We start from the raw sequence: 20612 nt of genomic DNA, 5'->3' as shown, positions 1-20612 counted from the left end.
GTCAGGAGGGCTTTGCCGCAGCCGGCATCACTGCACCAAGACTGGGGGCCCAAGAGTCCTGGCTGGAAACGCGGCCAGCACCCACACAGGGACGCGGGGCAGTCACGCGTCCTGCCATGGACAGGACACCGAGCTTGTGCCGAGGGGACGGAGATGCAGCGGGGCGGGCAGGGCAGCACGGAACAGGTGCAGGTGCCGACGGCTAGTAACCGCGGTGACGGGTGCCTTGTCCACGAGGTGGAGACAGCTGTGCCTCGCTTCTGCATCTCCGGCAGTTAGTGAAACTCCAGCGTCTAGAGCACAGGAAGTGTTCAGTGGGAATTTACTAAACCGTGAACAAATGCGTGAGCGAATGATGGTCAAAACTGTGTGTGCACAAAGGACTGGACTTCAGGTCCCTCACCGGTCGCTGGCTGACCGACCACAGCAACCGCCGGTCACCCCCGTCAACCCGAGAGCTCTCGGGGCCGGGAGAATGTTCCAGAGTCCAGTCTGCCCTGCGACCTCATCAGGAGAGCTGCTATCTGAGCCATTTACAAAGAAGCCACTGAAGCAGATTCCTCGAGTCTCCTTGGGGAGTCATTCTGTCCATGACTTTCCCCGGAGAAGTATCCTAGGGTCTATCAAGCCATGTAATCAAAGCAATTTTTCACACAGTGTAGCTGAAGTCCCCCCATCTGGGTAAACATAGTTAATTTTATTCCCTCGTTTCCAGGAAGACACAGAGCAGTCTCTCACTGTCATCCACACCACAGCCTTGCGTGCCCCGGGAGACTACGACGGAGTCGGCTTCCTGTCCGACGCGGGAGAGCGGAGCCTGTGAGCATCCCTCCGTTTTCTTCTGCTGGACTGTCACCTGCATGCCGGGACCGCTCAGGTGGCAGTTCTAGCAGGTTCCCCGGCCGGCTACCCTATCTGCTCGTCATTTGTCAGGTGCTGAAGCCACCTCGGTGTTGGAAGAACCCCCAAGAGGCTTATCAGACTCCCCTTTCAAAGCTGTCCATTTGTCACCATCGTGGTAGCAGGCCAACCGAACAGGAGACCATTTTCGTCTCTGATCATCCGAGTAGGCCAGCAAAGACGCCAGCCTCCGATCCTTACTGTTGTCTAATGCCGTGCAATCACATTTGTAGAACTTTCCACGGCACTTGGCTCCAAAGGGAAACATGCAACAATTCTCCAAAGTACCCTATGCGTGCGCGCTAACCCGCTAAGACAGGCCGAGGGGGCCTGAGCTCCAGGAGCGTGCCAGAGGCGCACAGGAGGCCCCCGCTTTTGACTCTTGATTTCAACTCAGGTCGTGACCTCACGGCTTGTGAGTTCGAACCCCACGTCAGGCCCTGCGCTGACAGTGCAGAGCCTGCTTGGGATTCTCTCTCCTTCTCTCTTTGGCCCTCCCCTGCTTGCGTGCTCTCTTTCTCTCTCAAGATAGATAAATAAACAAACATTAAAACGATGTCCTTGCAGAGATTACGTATTAGAAGATGCAAGGCTACGTTCAGACGGACAAACAGTCATATTGAAGGTTAGCAGAGACAGGACTTCACATGAACAGACACACACGTAAGGGGGAGGGCTTCACCAAAGATCAAAGAAGAGAAACTCAGAGAAGCACTCCATGTAGGCCAAAGTTTATCTGCAGGGGATAAAGTACGGGGAAAAGTTTAGAAATCACGTGTTTTCAATGTGAATGGCTATGTCCACTGACCACATTAAGATGGAGGGGAAGACACTTCCTCAACCCTTTACATATATTTTCTCCCTTAATCTCATTTAATCTAGCCAAATCCATTTTCCTATTTTTAGGCTCAGCAGGCTCCTCTAACAACGAGCCCATCAGGCAGTACTTATTACCTAAGATGTGAGCGGAAGGTCCGACAAAAGTTACCCTAGGAGGCAAGAGTCAGTAACTGGAGGCCGTGTGGAGACGTGAGAGAACGCAGTTAGCCTGCTCCCAGGGTGGAGTGCCGTCTCCCTGGGACTTACGGGGTCCCCGAGCCAAAGGGGCTGCTGAAATCACTCCTCACCAGGAGGTGAGGATGCGCAGAAAGCCCTCCGGTGAACTTGAACTCCAGTTGTGTTCTCTGTTCCCGAAGGAGCATCACTCATTTTAGTCTGACTCTTTATAATTAGAGTAGATTTCCTTCGGGGAGTATTATTTGCTTTTTCAAGTAAACTGGCAATGAGGGGTTTGTTAGTGTCTTTGCAAAGCCTGCTCACGGGTTGCAGACTTTCTTTGTGGAGAAAGCGAGCCCCGGGAGTACCAGTCACCAGGGTGCTGGTCCCCGGGCCAGGCTTTCCTCAGTTGAGGACAGCCGAGAGAGTGTCCGATCCCCCCGAAACACGGGTCAGCAACCACAGCCTTCGGGCCAGAATATCTGTGTGTGTAAATAAAGTTTTTTTTTTAATTTTTTTTTTTTAACGTTTATTTATTTTTGAGACAGAGAGAGACAGAGCATGAACAGGGGAGGGGCAGAGAGAGAGGGAGACACAGAATCGGAAGCAGGCTCCAGGCTCTGAGCCGTCAGCCCAGAGCCCGACGCGGGGCTCGAACTCGTGGACCGCGAGATCGTGACCTGAGCCGAAGTCGGACGCTTAACCGACTGAGCCACCCAGGCGCCCCAGATAAAGTTTTATCAGAACAAAATACTGTCCATCTCTTTCTGTGTTGACTACAACCGCTTTCTCTCTACAACAGCACAGTGGAGAGTTGAGACCCAGACGTTCCTGTGTGGGCTTGCAAAGCCTAAAACACCTGCTACCTGGCCCCTTAAGAGGAACAGCGTGCTGACTCCTACATCCTGTACAGGACGCTCTCCGGGGTGAGTTACATTGCCTACCGACCACACTCGGTACAAGAACTGTATAATAAAAACCGGAAGTTCAAAAATGTTCATAACTCAAAAATTCCCTGAGCACATTAGTACTTTCGGTACTAAGCCCAAATACTAGCAATTATTACTTACCCGAACATTCATTTCCTTGGAGCGGAAAGGAAGCTGAACTTCCCTACTGTTAAGTAATGTCCTGAACATCCACACAGATCGTGGCTGCTTGTCTGCACCCAGTCACTTTGTGTTTAAGTGACTGAGGGTCACAAGGATATATTATGTAATAAATCCATTCATGCATCCATTTAAAAACATTTTTTTAATGTTTATTTATTTTTGAGAGAGAGACAGAGAGACGAGCAGGGGAGGGGCAGAGAGAGAGGGAGACACAGAATCCGAAGCAGGCTCCAGGCTCCCAAGCAGTCGGCACAGAGCCCGACGCGGGGCTCGAACCCACGAACCGCGAGATCGTGACCTGAGCCGAAGTCGGACGCTTAACCGACTGAGCCACCCAGGCACCTCCATGCATCCATTTTTGACCTCAACAAATATATCCTGAGCACGAGGCGCTGGGCTAGGCACTCGGAATACAAGAGGGCGGAGCTGGATGCCCAGATGAAGCTGGAGGAACAGAGGAGAGACCCCAAGTTCACACCAAGAGATCCAAGTGATGGGAGTCTGCACGGAGACACGGGAGTCCAGAGTCGGAGCCAGCGGTGGGGAGTGGAGTCAGGGACGCTTTCTCAGAGAACCTGGTGCCTACTTAGCTTTGCTGCCAGTTCTTTAAGAGGTTGAGCAGGAGGACTGTGACCCTTCAGCCCACCCCCAACCCCTAGAAAGCAGGACACGAGCAGCTTCAGATACGGAAGGGGCTGGCCTAATACGTAAGCGGCCTAGAGAGGGAACATTCTGCAGCTCCATCTGCCTGCAAATTCCAGACAGAACTCTAAAGTGTGTGTGTTTGCTTGCATGCACGTGCTCACACCCGTCCTTCTTTAGGAACTGTGGGTTAAATTTACCGCAAACCAAAAGCCCTTTCCAGAAGGCAGGACCAGGTTGTGCGACCTTGGTTCCAGGGTCTGGCCTCTCCTGAGTGCTGATGGGGAAGCGTGAGTCCCTAAGCTTAGTGATCATCACCGGGACACGAGGGAAGAGGCCGCGGGCCTGCCGGGAAGAGACGCTGACCAGTGTGTGAGTCACAGTGTCCTCACCCTGACGCCTGTACGGAGGCTGGGCAGTGGCCCCTCAGGAAGGCTGCCCACCCGTGAGCTCTTCCCCGCGCGGGGGAATGAGGCCGGCGTGCAAGGCTGTGGGCAGCGGGCTGCCCGAGGACCGTGGAGACTTGGGAGAGCCTCTGTGGAGGCAACGTGTCACTCGTACGGAGTGATCTGACGGATATGGGTGCACTTTGCTCCCAGACACACCTTCCATCATGACATCAGAGGGACTTAAAGTCAGCTGTTGGAGACTCAGTCATGCGAGTCTCGGGCTTCCACAACCTTCTATGACGTCGCGGCTTCTCCTTGTGGAAGAGTTAGCGTCTCTGAGGAAAGGTGAGTTTCGTCCCCTTGTAACTGAGTTGGCGGGGGGTGTTCACCCGCCTCCTGGCCCCCCCCTTCTCCCCAAGTCACAAGCTGACTCCCACTGGCTAAACGTGCTTTTCGAATCCTGATCGTGCGTGTCGGGCACCGGGGACCCTTTAGTCATAGCTAGGACAGTTCTGTGGCCTGTATCTTCCTATGTCCTTAAGTCATTTCAAGGAAATGGAATTAATATGCAACCAGTATAACCATACCATTGGGAAAAATAAGATTATTTCAACTCCTAAGACAACAGACAGACTGTCCAATACGATCTCACCTCAAGCTTTTTAAAATAATCATTTTCTGTGTTATTTTAGGAGAAGTGTTTTTAAAATGCCGCTGTATGTAATCAGCATCAAGACGCAGAAGGACATGATGTGAAGCCATGAGGCAGCGCTGGCCGCGTGCCGACGCCGCTCGCAGGGAGGATGGCTCCACGATGGCCAGCATATCCACCTTCTCCCCAAACCCTCCGAAGAACAGAGCCAGGCTTCCAAGAGCAAAACGAAAGAAACCCGCAACGGCTCCGTGACTCTGCTAATTCCCATTGGTCTTTTCGACAAGGTTTATCTCCTTGACCTCACGGTACGTCTGGAGTCTACACACAGCTAGCTAAGTGGGGACCACGTCAAGGGTCTCAGATTGGGGAACCAGAGCACCTGCCGTTACATAATTCTCTAATCAAAAAAAGAAATGTCCATTTTATACAGGCGAATATTCTGGTGTACCTTTCCAAAGTTCAACTCATGCAAACACAGACCCTGAGCGTAGTGAGCAGATCCCGCCTGCAATGTGTAAACTTCATCAAATTCAAACCTGGTCACTGAGCTCGATTGGCTTACCAGCTGCTGGCCTTTGGGGCCCCACCCTGCATACTGAAGCTTCGCATTGCTCACTTCCGGTGGGTCCAGACTTTGAGGGTCCCTGAAAGAAAATAAATGAAGAAACAACCAATCAATCAATCAACATGGTGGGAGACAAGAATGGTCTATGTTTATCCTCCTCCTCTCATTTCTTCCCTTCAGCCACTGTATGAATTTCAGAAGCTCGTGCTATTAAATAGTATGTCTCAGCCTTCCATTAGACTTCTTCAGAATGAAGCCGAGACTGGCCCGTCACTGCTTAACCCAAATAGTAAATATTTATCAAGAGACAACCTGCAGAGGTCTGTAGGTCAGTTATTAAAACGTCCACACCAGTCAACGTTACAAATGGAAATGCATGACTATGCAGTGGCAAGCCCTGTGGCTTCTGTCTCTATCTTGGGTTTTCCTGGCAGATGGCTTCTCGCCTAAGCATACTGCTAGGTCATTCTGACCTTCCAAAACCAGTGGCCTCAGGACAGACTTCACCCTTTGGTTTACACGAGGAGGGAGAGAGAGAAGGAAGGAAAGGGAGAGGGGAAGGTTGAAAGACTGTCTTCCTTTCAGACATCACTGAGGTTCTTTATTTACTGATATGCAAAATACCATGCTAACAAAATCCTGCTAAGGTGCTTAAATAAATGTCATAATGAACATGAAGAAAACCTAACACTTGTATAGGTATGAAATATTTCAGTATATTTTGTAGCTACTATTATCTACAACATGTGGAAAAGACTCATTTTCATATGTTTTTCAGATGACGTTATATCTGTGTTCTGCTGGATGGGCCTGACTCTGTCGGGTTTACGTCCTATCACTTGGCTATGATGTACGTCATGCAGAAGGCATAGCTGTGAAGGTGCTCATTCGTCCACTGAGAGGCTGTGGCTGAATGGTCTCTGAAAAAGGAGGAAGCTGAATTTTGGGAGAACAAAGGAGATGAGGCAGAAAGGGAAGGGAGGCAAAGTGAGTAGGTGCCGACTCTGGGCTTGAGTCAGCACAAACTTCTAAAGTTGCTAATACTTAATAATACTACCGGGACAAAACAGAATTCACTTAAGAGTAAAAAGCACTGGCGAAGGTGAGATAGTCTTCAATGCACCCGAGTAGTTTTAGATGGGGTCCCTGGGTCTAAAGAGACCAGGGAAGCTTGAAGATGGGGTGATTAGGTGCTAAGTAGTGGATGACAATTGATAACAGGACTCAGCCAGGAAGGCTGATGGCCAGGCATTTAGAAGAATAAGGGAGGGGTCTTAACATTCCCAGTTGCAAAGGAATCTTAACAAACCCTACCATGTGTATGTCTTTAATGTTTCAAACTATTTTCATAACATGGGTGATTTCCTCTTTAACCTTACATAGGGAAAGGCTTTCTAAGGAGGATTCAAAATCCAGAAGCAATAAAAGAGTGATAAATTTGACTACATAAACATTTTTAAGTTTTTTTTGCCTCACAAAACCATCATGAACAAAAGGCAACTGACAAACTGGGACAAATTATTCATAACATGTACCATGGACAAAGAGCTAATATCCATAATGTATATAAAAAACTCTAAAATATCGAGGTGACAAAAGACAAAAAAAGTAGAAACAGGAGAAAAAGACATGAGCGGACAAATCACAAAAAGGATATAAAAGGTCCTCAGATATATCAAAAAGCACCAAACGCATGCCAAATTATAGAAATAGAATCAGTGAATCGCCGTTTTTCACCTATGAAACTGCTCCCCGACGCCCTCCCAAAAAAGAAAGAAAAGTATGGCACACTGTATTGGTGAGGCTGTGAGGAAAAAGGTGTTCTCATACTTTGCTGGTAGGCATGAAAAATAGCGCAGTCCTTTTAGAGCGAAATTTGGCAACACCTAATAAAATACACACTTATCCTTTGAACTACATCACTTCCGGGAAGATATACCTCTAACAATACAAAAATAGATATGCAGAAGGTTATGGTCATTGCAGCTCTGTAATGACAAGACATTGGAAACAATACGTGGCTGAAGAAACTATGGTTCATCCATACAATGGTACTATGGTACAGCTGCAAGAAAGAACGAAGACCCTCTATAAACTGATTGTTGTGATTTTCATCATGGAGTATGCGAAGTCCAACAGACAATCTATAGTATGTGACCCATCATATAAGAAAGGGATCTAAGAAAATACACATACGTACATCCTCATTTGTGAAAAAAAAAAAACCAACACAGGAAGCAGAAACCAGAGGTTGGTTACGTATAGGGGGTGGGTGGGAAGAAGGAGGGATTGGGCATGAGGTGTCTGCATGAGGAAGGAGAAGCACTTCTCTGGGGTATGTTTATTGGTATAACGTCCAGTCTTAGCCCATAGTGGGGTTTCACATACTTTTTGCACACTCCAAAAACAAAACTGACAATAAAAAACAATCAGGACGTGGGGGAACCCAAAAAAGAATAGCAACACCACAACAGAGTAAAACCCTACTTCAGATAAATCACAAAACTACATGGAAGAGTGGGGAAGGAAAGAACCAACATAAGCAATATCAGAAAACAGTATCTCGACTGGATACCATAAAGCTAAAGACAAAAAGATCATGCTGAACTATGGGTTAGCAATTCTGAAACTACTTAATGTGTGTGCTGGAATTAAACTACTCTGCAAATATATACATACATTGGAGATAATGAAAACCAGTTTTCTTACTGTTGGAAAAACAAGCTACAAGGAAAAGGGGAAGGCTAAAATGAACTGTGTGGTGTTGGCCTGGAATCAGAGGTATTGGTGCAAACTCATGGTTTCTAATACACACATAGATGCAAAATGTAGATATATGTGTGTCCAGGGGTTAGTGTGCATACATATATGTCCTTGCTTTGTTCGTGGAGAGGCTTAGAACCGATGACCCCCAGAAACCATGAGCACACTCAGTGCCCATATCTTGGTCTCTAAACACCATCATCCAGTAAAATAAATAAGGCTCCTCCTCGGAGAAGTAGTTGTATCCAGGCTGGAACAGGGAAATACAGGATGAGTCTGGAACATCTTATGGGGCCAGAAAATGAGGAAATAAGAAAGACAGAAAGAAAGGAATCCTTGTTCAAAGAATGCAGAAGCCAACCTAAAGGAGTTTCTCATGGCCAAAGCTGGAAAAATATGAGTGACAAAATAATTAATAATAGTATCAGATTCATCCATGGAATAAAATCAATATCCACGAGTCCATACTAATATAAATAAGTAATCAAATACAGAAACCAGCTTTCTTGTAAGAGAATTCCAATTAATAACTGTGAAAAAGAAAGGAAAGAGTATCACCCTTAGACTTACATTAATGAATGATGCAGACAAGATCTACTGATGGGTGCTTAGGTTAGTGAACGCAAGTTTGAAGAGAAACAGGATTTGCATAACCTCAAAGTATCTCCCCTCAAGATACTTATCAGTCATAAAGGAGAAGACAGCAACTTTGCAGTGGAGAAACTGGTAGACAGCAACCTAACTAAGAGATTGAGGTCAATGTCACTGGAAATAAGACACATCAACATCATCATGAACACTTTGGTACAATGTGCTGGGAAGGAGAAAAGCATGATCTATATGGTACTTTCACCAAAAATGCATAACCTCACTTCAATCGTGAGAAAACATAAGACAAGCCCAAATTGAGCCTCACTTTACAAAGCAGCTGACCAATAACCTTTGGAAGTGTCAAGATCATGAAAACAAGGAAAGACTGAGGAAATGTTACAGACTGGAGGGGATTAAAAAGAAATAATGTCTAAAGGAACATGGGATCCCAAGACAGAAAGGAGACACTGGTAGGAAAATTGGTAAAATTCAAATAAGTTGGATTAATAATACTGTGCCAATGTTAATTTCCTGTCCTTAATTACACTGTGGTTATAAAATACACTAACAGTATTGCAGGAGTATAGGAGAAGTAGGGATAGGGATATAAGAGAATGATTTGTACTGTTTTCACAATTTTTCTTCGTTTAAAATTACTTTAAAATAGAAATCTAAACAAAATTCAAAAAATTGAATAGGTTATATCTCATTGATTATAACAAATATTGTAGAAATGAATTAAAATTAGAGAATTTCCTTCCCACGATACTGCAATCTTGATATTGAGTTGACGAAAAAGTCTTTAATACTAGCACGGCATAAGCACTCAATTCATGCATCTGAGGTGACAAACAAATGAGTAGGGATAGATGGGTTATGGTGGTGGCTCTAAGTAAAAGATGTTTTTGCAAGGTTAAAGACAAACCTAACAAATTCATTTGGCCTGGGTTTATCTAGAATTTTCCAAGCATGGAGCACAGCGTAGGAAAAAAGAAATGTTAAAATTCCAGAGTCTTACTGAATACTGAAATTCTCTTTGTTGGGTAATGAATTCCACTGTCTGGGATAATCGAGAACAGCAGGAGATTAGCCTCTCTTTCACCTAACAAGTGTAAATTCCTATAAATGCTATCCGGAAGTGGTATCTCCAGGTAGACAGAGTGTCCTAGAAGATTTCAATACCACGACCACATGTGCATCCCTCTTTTGTCACCTTCACTCCTCCAGGGCTCACGTATACCCTCTTCCCCTCATGGCCAACACATCAGACAAGCTTCTACAGCCTGAAGACAGCAGAGGCTAGCTGGAAAAGCCAAGTTCCAGCAGGAGCAAGAGGCTGGGTACAACTCTCAGACCAGCCTTAATGAGGAAGTGGGATAAGAGTGACCCTTTCCCCTAAAGAAGGGCCGGGAAAATCAAGAGAAACCATCACTATTTATAAACTGTAACACAGTCTAAGGACGGAACTGTCTTTATTTTTCCCAGCTGGTGCATCTCTGTAAGTTAAATGCCCCCCGATGCCTTAGAGCTGCTTCAGTCCATCTTTAGGAAAATACCATGGTGCAAGCACCTCACACAGTGCAGGAAGCTGGGATGTGGTGGGAAGAGCTCTAAGAGGCTGCAAATTTAATTCTGAATTCTGCCGCTAACTAGCGGTAGGGTGTGGGGTAATAGGGAAACTTAACCCAAGTTTGTTTCCTCATGTATAAAATGAGAATAAAAATGCTTGTTTTCCAGGGTTGTACTTAATGTTCCACTGAATATGAAAATAGGTAGTACAGAGCTGACTGAGTAGATATTCAATAAATGCCAGTTTTTTTAATTGGTAAATGGTAAATAATTAAGTTGACCATGCAATCACTATTCATATGCAACTTTAACTAAAGGTCCAATAATATATCAGATAGGAGGACAAATTTACCTTATAGAACTCAGCAATAAAACAAACACCTTGATTCTTGTATTATATGGGGGTGGGTTTAGGAACCCCAACCCTCAACCCTGTTTCTATGAAATCAACCTATATTTTGCATTGGAATGTGATGGTGTAAGATTTGCTTGATTTCAGGGTGGTCTCCTTAGCTCCCCCTCCCAAGGGGGGGGGTCCTTTCTTCAATGACTCCCTTGATGGTCATCCATCCTCTGCTCAAACCATCCATGGAATGGTTTTCCTTGCACCATTCTTTCTCTACCCCAGCCTAGCAAACGCCCAGCTTGGGTTTATGCTCAATCCACCCCCTTATACAAACACCTAGGCCACTGGGAACTAGCAGAGAAAGCATGAAGCCAGTGTAATGCATGTCAGCTGGGTACTAACCCTTCCCGCCATGTCTACTCGGCCTTGGTTAGTCACCTTCTTCTCAACCATGATTCCAATCTTTCCTGCTTCCGTAACCTCCAGTCCCCGGAAATATGGCTTTATTTGCAAACAGGCTCTTTGCAGATGTCACTGAGTTAAAATAAGGTCATTCTCAATTAGGGTGGGCCCAATCCAACCCCAATCTCCTGTATAAAAGGAGGAGAAGGCACACTGGGAAAAGCCCACGTGACAGGAGAGGCACAGGCTGGACAGATGGCTCCCACCAGAAGCTGGAAGGTTCTTCACTACAGGTTTTGAGAGAACATGGCCCTGGGGACACTCTATTTTGGACTTCTGGCCTCTAGAACCATGAGGAAATGAATTTCTATTGTTTTACGTCACTCGGTTTGTGGTAGTTTGCTACCACAACCCCACGAAATTAATATACCCTTCACTTTTTAAACTGAGGCCCAAAGTGGAGAAGCCATTAGTTCAATGACACCAAGCTGATTAGTTTCTGTCTAAAGATGAATCTCCTGGTTTGGTCAAAGGAGAAAAAAATATCTCCAACTGACTTAAGGAACAAAGTAGAAAGACATTCAGAGAGCAGAGCAAAAACAGCCCCCAAGGAAGTTTCATCTGCTAAACGCTTGCCGTGTCCACTCAATGGTGGTTCTTTGCGGAGCACATTCTCCCGTCAAAGCAGTACGGATGCCTCCTTCCCACACTGAGGACCTCTAGCAGTGCTCTCTGCATGAAAGCTCATTGCCATCAAATCATTTCCCCTCGTGGACTGGATTATTCTGCAATTCTTGGGGGGTGTGTGTGTGTGTGATGGGGGGACACATGAAAGTATGTTTTTATTTATTTTGTGGTTGGTTAGTGCCCTCCTGCAACTTTTCTGTCTTTTTGAAACTTTATTCATTTATTTTAAAGAACCCATGGCAGGCTCTGTGATAAATCACCTCCAGGAGATGGATTGGTAAAAAAATTAAAAAAAAATGATTAAGTTAGAATAAAATTATCTGGACTTGCCATATCTCAAAATGATCGTGCAGTCCATTCTGATTTTTCTTATTTGAGCAATAAACAACACAGGGCATCAATCATGTTGAATTTTGAAGAGCAGTTACTGAAGCAAAGTTTATGTATTTATCTTTCTAAGATAGTTTAAGGGACTGAAAAGCCTCCCAACAAAAACAGCATTTGGAAAAGTCAAACTAAAAATTGCTTTTCTGGCTCCTAACATTTATTTCATGGCTAAAGGCACCAAAAACTAGCCTAGCAATGTCAAATGATATGTGTTTTCTGAGTATTCCTAGGTGCGTGGCATGGTGGGTAATATAAAAATATAAGATACACCCCCGTTCAAGAACAGTGTCTGCCCCTTGTGAATGCTCATAAATATTACCTGAATAATGAATAAATGGAGGGGTGCATGGATAAATCAATGGGACCTAGTCTGATTGCCAATTGCTGATTGGTCAGGTTTAGTGATACTTTAAACTCATGCAGAACTTAAAGATTCGTGTTATCAGTTTTTACCCATATCTTAAATTACATGGTTAAATTCTTGGGGGCAGGAATCATCAGAGGCATAAATCCTTCCCGAGTCGCCAACATTCCAGAACACATCCTACCATTAATTTTAAGTGTCTTCGTGTCTCTGGCATATCAGAAGGTCTTTCCTCAGGAGGGATTTGATACAGGAGTTTTGCTGCGGGGTTACTCCAGTCACTGAAAGATGATGGGGTGGCTCACTCTGAAATGCTTGGATGTATCCCCCGTCCGATTCATGGGGACACTCTAACACCGTGATCACAAATACAATACCAAATAAAGTCACATGAAAAGTTTCTTAGGTAAAAGGGAGCTTGGGAATTATTTGTTGTTGTATATTCAGTGTCTAACAGGTGCTCAGAAACTTCCATTAAAGAAGGAAATGAGAGTGTGTCTCGTGTCCATGAAGTACAGCCAGACCAACACTGAACCATCCTACACACCTACAAAACTGACTGGAGGATTAACACAACAATCTGCACAACCTGAATCACAGAATTCAACAGGGAACGTGCGCGGAGAGGTGAACTTGGGGAGAGGGAAGGTGCAGGAAGGGAGGTGCTTTTGTGAGCGGAGAGAGGACGGAGACTGGGGGGAGGGGCAGAATACGGGAAAAGCACCCCTCCCCAAAAGCAGCTGGAGAGAAAGTGGAAAATTGGAAACGGCCGCAGGGACTAAACTAAAAAGGGAGAAAGGAGAAAGGAGAGGGTTTAAATTCCATTAAGACTGTAAACAAGGGGAGCACAGAGTCGGCAACTCCGCAGCTTGATACCTGGTGGTGCTCTGGTGGGAAGGGCGAATCCCCAGGAACAGAGTGGGGTCCGGGAGGTTCTTGGGCCACACAGGGAAAAGCGGTTCCACTGCTGGAAGGACATTTGGTAGAGGCTGTGAGGCCACCTGGTCCCAGCAGACCCCGGAAGGCGGCCACATTCGCTGGTGCTGGGGCAAGATCGTTAAGGGTGAAGCCTGGTGCCAGATGTGTGTTGCGATTTTCCATAATCCCTGAAACGCTGCTGCTACACTGTCTCACGAACTTTTTCTGGGGCGGGCTGGCACCTGACCGCGGTCTCGGGGCACCGGCAGCGGCAGGGTCCAGCGGGCGTTCCTGGGTGCAGCCGACATCTGGCCGTTGCTCATTCGGCCATTGGTGAGACCCTCCCGCAGAGGGGCGGGGCGGGTCAAAGCCCAGGTCCTTCGGAAGTAAGGGGCCTGGGAAAACAGCCGCATCTGAGACAAAACTCGGGAGCGAGGTACTGCCTGGGGCCTGGTCACGGAGAGTGAAGGAGAGGGGAGTGGACGGGAGCTGAAGACAGAGGACGGGTGCGCGATTGCTGATCCGGGAGAACAGACTGGCTGGCCTGGTGACGCCATTTTTCACCACTGCCGCGCATGCGCACCGAGGAGCATGGAAACAATCCACCCCGGGAGGCTGGCAGCGCCATCTAGGGGAGAGCGGAGCCGTTACACCGAGCCCCGCCCAACTGGGCCAACTTCGCTCTTCAAGAACACAAACCTCACCGCCGGCTTAATTTATGGACTATAAAGAGCTACACGGACTGACTTCTACGGGAAAAGGAAGCAATTTCAGTCCTACTTCAATCTGTTAGCAGGTTCGTCTATTCAATTTTCTTTCTTGGTTTCTTTCTTTTTCTCTTCTACACTTCTTTTCTTTTTCTTGAATACAGAAAGAGAAAAAACTCTTATTTTCAATTTTTATGAAAAATATTTTTCTTAAATTTTTATTACTATATTTTTTACTTTTGTGTAAATTTTTTCAAATTCTATTTTACTTCCATCATTTTGTTTTAGTCTACTTCAGTGTATTCACCTTTTCAAATTTTCAAACGATTTCCTATTTTTTCTTTTTCTTTTTTCTCTTTTTCGTTTTTTTTTTCTTGAATGCAGAAAGAGAAAAACATCGTTTTTACTTTCAATTTCTATTAAAAATATTTTTCTTTAATTTTTCACTATATTTTTTGCTCTTATGTAAATTTTTTCAAATTCTATTTTACTTCCATCATTTTATTTTAGTCTACTACAGTGTATTCACTTTTTCAAATTTTCATACGATTTCCTTTTTTTTCTTTCTTTAGATCTTTTTTCTCTTTCATTTCTTTTCTTTTTCTGGAATACAGAAAAGGAAAAGATTCATATTTATTTTTAATTTTTATTAATTTTCTTTAATTTTTTATCTACTTTATTCTTTACTTTTGTGTATATTTTTTCAAATTCTATTTTACTGCCATCATCTCATTTTAGTCTACTTCAAGGTATTTATTTTTCAAATCCTCAAACGATTTCCTTTTTAAAAAAAAATTTTAACTTGTTATTTTTCTCTCCCCCCCTTTATTTTCTCTAATCTGTCAAACTACTTTCAACACCCAGACAAAACACACCTAGAATCTAGCATCATTTATTCGATTTGTGTGTGTTTTTAATTTTAATATATTTTTAATTTTAATATTTTTTTAATTTTAATTTTTCTATCTCATTAATTCCTTTCCCCCCTTCAAAATGACAAAATGAAGGAATTCACCCCAAAAGAAAGAGCATGAAGAAACGACAGCCAGGGATTTAACAAACACAGATACGAGCAAGATGTCTGAGCCAGAATTTAGAATCATGATAATAAGAATACTAGCTGGAGCTGAAAAATAGATTAGAATTCCTTTCTGGAGAGATAAAAGAAGTAAAAAATAGCCAGAATGACATTAAAAGTGCTATAACTGAGCTGCAATCATGGATGGATGCAGCGGTGGCAAGGATGGATGAGGCAGAATAGAGAATCAGCGATATAGAGGACAAACTTATAGAGAATAATGAAGCAGAAAAAAAGAGGGAGATTAAGGCAAAAGAGCACGATTTAAGAATTAGAGAAATCAGTGACTCATTAAAAAGGAACAACATCAGAATCATAGGGGTCCCAGAAGAGGAAGAGAGAGAAATAGGGGCAGAAGTATTATATGAGTAAATCATAGCGGAAAACTTTCCTAACCTGGGGAAAGACACAGACATCAAAATCCAGGAAGCACAGAGGACCCCCCATTAGACTCAACAAAAACCAACCATCGACAAGGCATATCATAGTCAAATTCACAAAATACTCAGGCAAGGAGAGAATCATGAAAGCAGCAAGGGAAAAAAAACTCCCTAACCTACAAGGGGAGACAGATCAGGTTTGCAGCAGACCTATCCACAGAAACCTGGCAGGCCAGAAAGGAGTGTCAGGATATATTCAGTGTGCTGAATCAGAAAAATATGCAGCCAAGAATTCTTTATCCAGCAAGGCTGTCACTCAAAATAGAAGGAGAGATCAAAAGTTTCCCAGAAAAACAAAAATTAAAGGAGTTTGTGACCACTAAACCAGCCCTGCAAGAAATTTTAGGGGGTACTCTCTGAGCAGAGAAAAGATGGAAAAATATATATATATATATATATATATATAAATACATACATACATATATACATACATACCAAAAGCAACAAAGATTAGAAAGGACCAGAGAACACCACCAACTCTACAAGCATCATAATGGCAATAAATTCATATCTTTCAGTACTCACTCTAAACATCAATGGACTCAATGCTCCAATCAAAAGACATAGCATAACAGAATGGATAAGAAAACAAGATCCATCTACATGCTGTTCACAAGAGACCCACTTTAGACCTAAAGACACCTTCAGATTGAAAATAAGGGGATGGAGAACCATCTATCATGCTAATGGTCAAAAAAAGAAAGCCGGAGTAGCCATACTTATATCAGACAAACTAGACTTTATTTATTTTTTTTTATTTATTTATTTTTTTTTCTACGTTTATTTATTTTTGGGACAGAGAGAGGCAGAGCATGAACGGGGGAGGGGCAGAGAGAGAGGGAGACACAGAATCGGAAACAGGCTCCAGGCTCCGAGCCATCAGCCCAGAGCCCGACGCGGGGCTCGAACTCCCGGACCGCGAGATCGTGACCTGGCTGAAGTCGGACACTTAACCGACTGCGCCACCCAGGCGCCCCGACAAACTAGACTTTAAAATAAAGACTGTATCAGGAGATGCAGAAAGGCATTATATCATAATCAAGGGGTCTATCCACCAAGAAGACCTAACAATTGTAAACATTTATGTGCCAAATGTGAGAGCACCCAAATATATAAATCAATTAATCACAAATATAAACTCATCGATAGTAATACCATAATAGTAGGAAACTTCAACACCCCAGTCACAGCAATGGACAGATCATCTAATCAAAAAATCAATAAGGAAACAATGGCTTTGAATGACACACTGGACCAGATGGACTTAACAGATATATTCAGAACATTTCATCCTAAAGCAGCAGAATATACATTCTTCTCCAGTGCACATGGAACATTCTCCAGAATAGACCATATACTGGGACACAAATCAGCCCTCAGTAAGTACAAAAAGATAGAGATCATACTGTGCATATTTTCAGACCACAACAATATAAAACTCAAAATCAACCACAAGAAAAAATTTGGAAAGGTAACAAATACTTAGAGACTGAAGAACATCCTACTAAATAATGAATGGGCTTACCAAGCAGTTAAAGAGGAAATTAAAAAGTATATGGAAGCCAATGAAAATTATAACACCACAACCCAAAACCTCTGGGATGCAGCAAAGGCAGTCATAACAGGAAAGTATATAGCAATCCAGGCCTTCCTAAAGAAGGAAGAAAGATATCAGATACACAACCTAACCTTACACCTTAAGGACATGGAAGAAGAACAGCAAATAAAACCCCAAACCAGCAGAAGACAGGAAATAATAAAGATTAGAGCAGAAATTAATGCTATCATAACCAAAAAAAAAACAAAAAAAAAAAAAACAAAACAAAAAACAAAACAAAACACACAAAAAAAAACCAGAACAGATCAATGAAACCAGAAGCTGGTACTTTGAAAGAATTAACAAAATTGATAAACCACTAGCCAGTTTGACCAAAAGGAAAAAGGAAAGGACCCAAATGAATAAAATCAAGAATAAAAGAGGAAAGATCACAACCAGCACAGCAAAAATAAAAATAATAAGAGACTATTATGAGCAATTATATGCCAATAAAATGGGCAATCTGGAAGAAATGGACAAATTCCTAGAAACATACACACTACCAAAACTGAAACAGGAAGAAATAGAAAATTTGAACAGACCCATAACCAGAAAGGAAATCGAGTTAGTAATCAAAAATCTGCCAAAAAACAAGAGTCCAGGGCCAGATGGCTTTCCAGGGGAATTCTACCAAACATTTAAGGAAGAGTTAACACCTATTCTCTTGAAGGTGTTCCAAAAAATAGAAATGGAAGGAAAACTTCCAAACTCTTTCTATGAAGCCAGCATTACCTTGATTCCAAACCCAGACAGAAACCCACTAAAATGGGGAACTATAGACCAATTTCCCTGATGAACATGGATGCAAAAATCCTCAACAAGATATTAGCCAACCAGCTCCCACAATACATTAAAAAAATTATTCACCACGACCAAGTGGGATTTATACCTGGGATGCAAGGCTGGTTCAATATCCCCAAAACAATTAACATGATTCATCACATCAATAAAAGAAAGGACAAGAACCATACGATCCTCTCAATAGATGCAGAGAAAGTGTTTGACAAAATACAGCATCCTTTCTTGATAAAAACCCTCAAGAAAGTAGGGATAGAAGGAGCATACCTCGAGATCATAAAAGCCATATATGAACGACCCAATGCTAATATCATCCTCAATGGGGAAAAACTGAGAGCTTTTCCCCTAAGGTCAGGAACGAGACAGGGATGTCCACTCTCACCACTGGTATTCAGCATAGTATTGGAAGTCTTAGCCTCTGCAATCAGACAACACAAAGAAATAAAAGGCATCCAAATTGGCCACGAGGAGGTCAAACTTTAACTCTTTGCAGATGACATGATACTCTATATGGAAAACTCAAAAGATTCCACCAAAAAACTGTTAGATTGATTCATGAATTCAGCAAAGTTGCAGGATATAAAATCAACACACAGAAATTAGTTGCATTCCTATACACCAACAATGAAGCAATAGAAAGAGAAATCAAGGAATTGATCCCATTTACCTTTGCACAAAAAACCATAAAATACCTAGGAATAAATCTAACCAAAGAGGTGAAAAATCTATACAGTGAAAACTGTAGAAAGCTTATGAAAGAAATTGAAGAAAACACACACAAAAAAATGGAGAAAGATTCCATGCTCCTGGATAGGAAGAACAAACATTGTCAAAATGTCGATACTATCCAAAGCAACTACATATTCAATGCAATCCCTATCAAAATAACACCAGCATTCTTCACAGAGCTAGAACAAATAATCCTAAAATTTGTATGGAACCAGAAAGGACCCCAAATAGCCAAAGCAATCTTGAAAAAGAAAACCAAAGCAGGAGGCATCACAATCCCAGACTTCAAGCTATACTACAAAGCTGTAATCATCAAGACAGTATGGTACTGGCACAAGAACAGACACTCAGATCAATGGAACAGAACAGAGAACCCAGAAATGGACCCACAAACGTATGGCCAACTAATCTTTGACAAAGCAAGAAAGAATATCTAATGGAATAAAGACAGTCTCTTCAGCAAGTGGTGCTGGGAAAACCAGACAGCAAAATGCAGAAAAATGAACCTGGACCACTTTCTTACACCATACACAAAAGTAAACTCAAAATGGATGAAAGACCTCAATGTAAGACAGGAAGCCATCAAAATCCTCAAGGAGAAAGCAGGCAAAAACCTCTTTCATCTTGCCCGCAGCAACCTCTTACTCAACACGTCTCCGGAGGCAAGGGAAACAAAAGCAAAAATGAACTACTGGGACCTCATCAAAATAAAAAGCTTCTACACAGCAAAGGAAACAATAAGCAAAACTAAAAGGCAACCGACAGAATGGGAGAAGATATTTCCAAATGACATTGCAGATAAAGTGTTAGTATCCAAAATCCGTAAAGAACTTATCAAACTCAACACCCAAAAAACAAGTAATCCAGTGAGGAAATGGGCGAAAGACATGAATAGACACTTCTCCAAGAAGACATCCAGATGGCCAACTGACACAAGAAAACATGTTCAACATCACTCATCATCAGGGAAATACAAATCAAAATCACAATGAGATACTGCCTTACACCTGTCAGAATGGCTAACATTAACAACTCAGTCAACAACAAATGTTGGTGAGGATACAGAGAAAGAGGATCTCTTTTGAATTGTTGGTGGCAATCAATGCAAGCTGGTGCAGCCACTCTGGAAAATACTATGGAGGTTCCTTAAAAAAAACCTAAAAATAGAACTACCCTATGACCCACCAATTGCACTACTAGGCATTTATCCAAGGGATACAGGTGTGCTGTTTTGAAGGGACACATGCATCCCCATGTTTATAGCAGCACTATCAACAATAGCTAAAGTATGGAAAGAGCCCAAATGTCCATCAATGGATGAATGGATAAAGAAGAAGTGGTACACACACACACACACACACACACACACACACACACAATGGAGTATTACTCAGCGATCAAAAAGAATGAAATCTTGCCACTTGCAACTATGTGGATGGAACTGGAGGGTATTATGCTAAGTGAAATTAGTCAGAGAAAGACAAAAATCATATGACTTCACTCATATGAGGACTTTAAGAGACAAAACAGATGAACATAAAGGAAGGGAAACAAAAATAATATAAAAACAGGGAGGGGGACAAAACAGAAGAGACTCATAAATATGGAGAACAAACTGAGGGCTATGGAAGGGGTTGTGGGAGGGGGGATGGGATAAATGGGTAAGGGGTACTAAGGAATCTACTCCTGAAATCATTGTTGCACTATATGCTTATTTGTATGTAAATTTTAAAAATTAAAAAATTAAATTAAAAAAAAAGAAATGAGAGAGGAGTGGGAGGGACTGGAGCTTCAGCTGAATATGAAAGCATATTGTGTGGGCGATGAAATGTTCAAAAATTGAATGAAGGGGTGGTTGTCCAATTCTGAGAACACACTAAAAACCTACTGATTTGTACAATTTAAATGGATGAATTGCACGGTGTGTGAACTACATCTCCATAAAGCCAGGGAAGGGAAGAGAAGGAGAGGAAGAAG

The 20612-nt window shown here is 43.0% G+C and overlaps 1 protein-coding gene across 2 annotated transcripts in view; it reads right to left on the bottom strand.

Annotated features, from left to right (window-relative positions):
* DPP6 (dipeptidyl peptidase like 6) overlaps positions 1–20612 on the bottom strand; it is a 729761-nt gene that overhangs the window by 167800 nt on the left and 541349 nt on the right. For both annotated transcript variants that reach the window (XM_030308879.1, XM_030308880.1), the window contains exon 7: positions 5257–5338. In XM_030308879.1, the coding sequence (XP_030164739.1) occupies positions 5257–5338 (82 nt within the window). The remainder of the gene's footprint in view (positions 1–5256; positions 5339–20612) is intronic.

The sequence above is a fragment of the Lynx canadensis genome, chromosome A2 (genome assembly GCF_007474595.2).
Source record: "Lynx canadensis isolate LIC74 chromosome A2, mLynCan4.pri.v2, whole genome shotgun sequence".
Classification (NCBI taxonomy): Eukaryota; Metazoa; Chordata; class Mammalia; order Carnivora; family Felidae; genus Lynx; species Lynx canadensis.
This window is presented reverse-complemented; position numbering and strand designations above follow the sequence as displayed.